General features: G+C 37.3%; 1 protein-coding gene across 1 annotated transcript in view; it reads right to left on the bottom strand.

The window, feature by feature from the left end:
• Window positions 1–5,713, bottom strand: part of LOC103610854 (TATA box-binding protein-associated factor RNA polymerase I subunit A-like) — a gene marked incomplete at its 3' end in the record, with an annotated part of 25,450 nt that overhangs the window by 18,472 nt on the left and 1,265 nt on the right. The window contains 1 exon segment of the mRNA XM_008594930.1: window positions 1,047–1,216. Within this exon segment, the coding sequence (XP_008593152.1) occupies window positions 1,047–1,216 (170 nt within the window).

The raw sequence follows: 5,713 nt of genomic DNA, 5'->3' as shown, positions 1-5,713 counted from the left end.
TATAAAATGGTGTAGTCACTTTGGAAAACAGTCTGGCAGCTCCTCAAGATGTTAAAAATAGAGTTACCACACGACCCAGCAATTCCACTCCTAGACATATACCCAAGAGAAATTAAAACAAATGTCCACAGAAGCATTACTCATAATAACCAAAAAGTGGAAACAACCCAAATGTGACAACTGATGAATGGAATGTGTATACCCATACAATGTGGGATATCCATATGACGACATATCATTTGCCAATAAAAAGGAATGAAGTATTAATACATGCTACAACATGAATAAACCTTGAAAACATTACACAAACTAAAGAAGCCATTCACAAAAAGCCACAAAATTTATGATTCCACTTATATGAAATGTCCAGAATAGAAAGTAGATGAGTGGCTGCCAGGGGCTGGCGACTGGAGGAAGGAACAGGGAAAGTCTGAAAAGGGTACAGAGTACGTGTTTTTTGTGGAGGACAAAATGTTCTCAATTTAGACTGTGGTAACGGTTGCACAATATTATGGATATTTTTAAAAAAACATTGAATTGTACAATTTAGACGAGAGAATTGTATGATGTGTTAAGTATGTCTCGATAAAACTGAAAAAAATAAAAAAGGATCACTGTGACTAGAGAAAGAGAATAACTTTTTCAAGGAGTTTTGCTGAAAGGGACAGTGGAAAAATGAGACACAGCCTGTGGAGGAAGTGGGGGTCAACAGATGATTTTACGATAGAATAAACGTCTTTGTATGATGACAGCAAACTTCCTATAGAGAGGGGAAATAATGACACACGGAAAGAAGGAAGAATTATTGGAATGAATGGATGAATACCGGGGAATCTGAGAATTCAAACTATTTTTATCTCCTTTAAAATGATGGTAAGTATAAAGTGTACAAAAAATGACCCAATACAAACTTCCCACCCAGAATAACTTTTAGTAGCTTTTAGTATAATCAATTTGAGATCCTGTAGATGCTATTGTGGGTGGAGCCGAAGGCAGAAACTCTCAGGAACCTGTCATTTCTTCCAGCAGTTTCACACTTTGTTTACCTCAGGTGCAGCCTGCTTTTTGTAGCTATCTGAATCTTCCAAGGTCTGAAAATAACTGTGCATGTACTCTGCAGCTTTCTGCCACTGGTGCTTCAGTAGAGCTTCTTGGATAAAATTTAAACATGCACTTGTTGTCTGAGCAAAATCCTTCTTCTTTTTTCCTCCAGTCACTATAAAGATGAAAAAGAGCCTTTACCTACAGTGACTCCGATTTAACGACTTGAAAAACTGACTTCTGATAAGCAGAAGCTTTAACAAGTAGAACAGTAGGTATTACTTGACCCAGCCCATCCCCAGTATCAAAGCCAACTTCACTTGAAACAGACTCTTCCACACTATTATCAACTACTTTTAGCAAATTAAAAAAAATGTATAGTTTGATGTTCTTGGGCTACAAGAGTCACCAGATCCTTCAGATCTGATTCAATCACCCTTTCATCCTTGCACTAAACAATTTGGGGAGAATGTCTCAAAGAGGATCCCAAAAGCACATCCCAGGTATTTATAACGGGTAAAAATCACCAGGGTCATCCTAGGCAAGTATGGTCTTCATTACACACCTATATTCTGAAAAACTCAAGTGGGCTTTCATTTTTTAAGGACCAAGTTCCTAGTAACTCAATGATACTAAATGCAAATGAAATTAAAAGTTATAGATACTAGCACTTATATTTCTAAAGTGTTGGCAATCCTCATGTTAAGAACATTCGGGCTTGTTACAGCCCCATTACATACGTGACTGGTTGCACTGCTACCTCCTTTTCCCTTCACACCCAGCTACCAGACCCCTCTAGGGCAACAGGCTTCCAGTTAGGTATCCTTACTCCTACAAGTACACAAAGATCAATGGGTATACTATGCAAAGATACTTTCAAAACTATTAACTTGCAGATCTTTCACTTCCTTACACACTCTTTCCTAAAATTAATCTCCTAGAGAGCTGTCTGTAGTCAAGGCTTCTCAATCAAAATCACTACACATTACCTGAAGGTGTACATACAGGTGTTGAAAAAGTCAATGACTAACATCTCTTTTTGCAATTCTTTGCTTATCAAAATTGCAGAATGACTTAATTTTTTATAATAGGTCACTATGTAATCTTTTCATGAATAATTCAGAAGTAGTTCAAAGACCTGATACACTGCTATAATTAAACACCATTCACTGCCATCTACTTACTCATGTGACTAAGGTTCCTCAGAATGTACAAAAGTTAAAACAAAATATACTAAAATTGATGCTAAATCTCTTCTCATTCTAGAAGTATATAACAGTCATCCACAGGTAAGTAAAGTAATTTGGAAAAAGTGATTAGTTTACTACGATAAAGAAACAGATAAGAATGTACTGTTTTGGGTTTTTGGCAGCTGGCCAGTATGGGGATAAGAACCCTTGACCTCTTCATGTTATCAACACCATCCTCTAACCAACTGAGCTAACTAGCCAGCCACCTTAATACTTAAGATTTAACGAAACTTTTAATACATGTTATTTTGATCACCTGTGTCCAACTCAACCCCAAAGAATATAAGACTTAAAAACTTATAGAATAATAACAATAACAAAAAAACACATACCAATGTAGACGCACACTTTTATTGTAAGAAGTGCAATAGAAAAAGGAATATAAAATTTCCATCTATTAAAAGCTTTTTCATAAATTTCTTAAAATAAATAATGCAAGGTATTACATCCCTATGTTTAGATTCTACCAGATATATTTTTAAAAGTAATATAAGGTTGGCCTTTTAGCTCAGCTGGTTAGTGTGTGATGCTGATAACACCAAGGTCCAAGATTTCGATCCCCGTACCAGCCAGTCATCAAAAAAAATCCAAAAGAAAAGTAATATAATTTCACTTAAAAATGCTGGAAATTATATCTCTTGCAACTACTAAACTTGCAATAAAATTTTTAGATGGCACCAGCAAACTGTACAAGGAACTACACAATTTTTCAGAAAAGCAAAATAGGGAATATGTAAGTGAAAAAGGTTGAAGACCACTACTCCAGATTAGTGCTTCTCAGACTTTTTTAATGTACATACAAATCACCCGAGGATCCTGACCCTTGCTCCTCAGTATGGTACTGGAACCAGCAGCATCATTATCATCTGGAAGCTTATTTGAATGCAGAATACCATGCCCCAGCAAGCTCTCGAAATCAGAAGCTGTATTTAACAAGATCTACACGCAAGCTGCCTCGGATCAGGCAGCTAGTCCAGGAAACTGACATCCAAGCTGCCTCGGATCAGGCAGCTAGTCCAGAAACTGACAAAACACCTCTTCCTTAAGATACCCTTTACTTATCTAAAGGAGGACTGTTCTCAGGACAATCCCCCATCTACCTCTCAAACTTTCATGGCTCACACTAAAAACCAACTTTAGACACCTAACTCCTTGGGGAAATTCACCTTCTGTCTGCCAACTTAGCCAAGTTATCTCAGGAAAATCTCTCCTCTCATTTCATTCTTTAGTGAGCAAAGACAATCTTACTTGTTGCCAATAATTTTAAGAATAGTAATTGTCAAGTGAAATAAATTTTTACATAGAATGAGATACAATAAAGAATAAGTGTCATCAACTTAACTTATAATACCACTGAAAGAATCTGGAAACTTGGTTGATCTGTCAATAAATATCTCTTCGGCACTACTGTGTGCCAAGCACTACGAGGGGTCTTCAAAAAGTTCACGGAAAGATTTGTACTATCTTTTAATTCTATTTTCCACCATCTTTTTGAAATACACTCGTATTGCGGGTACTCAGCATACAGCTTCATGCCAGACTGGCCCCGTCTTCAAAGTTTTCATTCTAAGGAACACACCCTTCAAAACCCCAAAAGATATCTACCAGCATAAAAAATAATTGTTAAGGCAATTTTGTTCTCCTAGTACGGTTAGTTACTACTACAATGTCAATATTACTTGCTAGTATTTCCTCATTGCAGACAGAATTGGGGGTTTAACAGGCTATCCACAAAACATGAAACACTTCTAAGCATATGGTCTTAAACCTAATTGCTTTGCAGACTGACTCAAGCTCTCTATAGAACTTTGGTGACAGAAACAGGCCCAGGTAGGTATGCCTACACTAGCAGGAACTTTAGATTACTAGTTCCCTACAAAGCATGAGGTAGCACTCCCTCAAAAGTACCATTCTTCCAAACCTGGCTTAAGCCATGTGCATTAATCTAGCAAAAATAAAAAGAGGGGAAAGGAACTATTATTTTTTAACACTCACTATGCATAAGGCTCTATGCCAGACACTTTACATATATTGCCTCATTTTTTTTAAATATGAAACTGCACCAAGTCGTATATGTAAGTGTATTACATACAAGGGGACTTCAAAAAGTTTGTGGAAAGATTTGTATTATCTTTTAATTCTGTTTTTCCACAAACTTTCTGAAGCGCCCTCATATGTCTCAGTGGTTAAAAGTGTAGGCTTTAAGATCAGATAAACCTAGGTTTGACTCCTGACACTACCACTTAAGAGGTTAACTTCTTTGAAATTTAGTTTCCTTATATCTACAATGCCTAGCACATAGATCTACTTAAGATTAATTTACTGAGATCACTAAATGAGATGACACCCAGATTAAAAGGAAAAAATAAGAGCTAAATCCTAGGAGCCAAGGGATCTCCGTCAAGAGGAAAGAAGCCTTGGCTAAAGAAAGCACAATAAGAGAAGTGCTGATTCAAATGGATTCCCAAGACTACACCATCCAACATTCCAGCATACTAATAACTGCTTCTTTTATATACTTTTACAGGGAATTTATCCCATAGGAAAACTTGCTTGTATTTACATTAAATAAAAACAGAGGGAAATGCTCTGTTTGAAACCTGATAGAGTTTGGATGTGTTGTCCCCACCAAAACTCCTGGGGAAATCTGATCGCCAATGTGGCAGTGCTGAAAGCTGTTCGAATCATGGGGGTGGATCCACCATGCTCTCTCTGGGGGAGGAGGGGTAGTGAGTAAGTCATTGCACTGTTAGTTCCTGTGAGAGCTGGTTGTTTAAAAGACCCTGGTACGTCCCTCTCTCTCTCTTGCTTCCTCTCAGCATGTGATCTGCTTGTACCTGCCAGCTGCTGCCATTTTCCACCACGAGTAGAAGCAGCCTGAGGCCCGTGCCAGATGCAGCTGTCCCAGAATCATGAGCCAAATAAACCTCTGTTCTTTATAAATTACTCAGTCTCAGGTACTTCTGTTATAGCAACACCAACAGACTAATACAAAACAAATCACACAATCAATTCTATTAGGAATTGTTTCAACGCAATTTAACAGAAACTTCTTGAACACTTCCTAGGTATGAGCTTCTCAATGATAGAGACCGCATCTTCTTTATCTATGACCCCCCAATATTTAACCAATGATATAAACACTCAGTAAGTATTGCTGAAAAAAATGTTTATCTACCACAATACAGGCTATCTATTATTAGTTCAAAAGCAAAGAATTCTAAAAGAAAACAGAATCTATTTCTTATTTCTTTTTTGCTTACAGCCTAAAAGAAAAAATTCACATATTCCTATCTTGAAAATTGAACCAGCCTGGTTATTCATTTTGTATCCATACTGAATCTTATCACCTCCTTGCATTAAAGTTACAATGGTTCTATGGCCGGCCCCGTGGCGCACTGCTGCAGTGCGCCGCTTGGGAG

This window comes from Galeopterus variegatus, unplaced genomic scaffold (assembly GCF_000696425.1).
Source record: "Galeopterus variegatus unplaced genomic scaffold, G_variegatus-3.0.2 Scaffold11899, whole genome shotgun sequence".
NCBI lineage: Eukaryota > Metazoa > Chordata > Mammalia > Dermoptera > Cynocephalidae > Galeopterus > Galeopterus variegatus.
The sequence above is the reverse complement of the archived record's forward strand: the minus strand, read 5'-3'. Positions and strand labels throughout refer to the sequence as shown.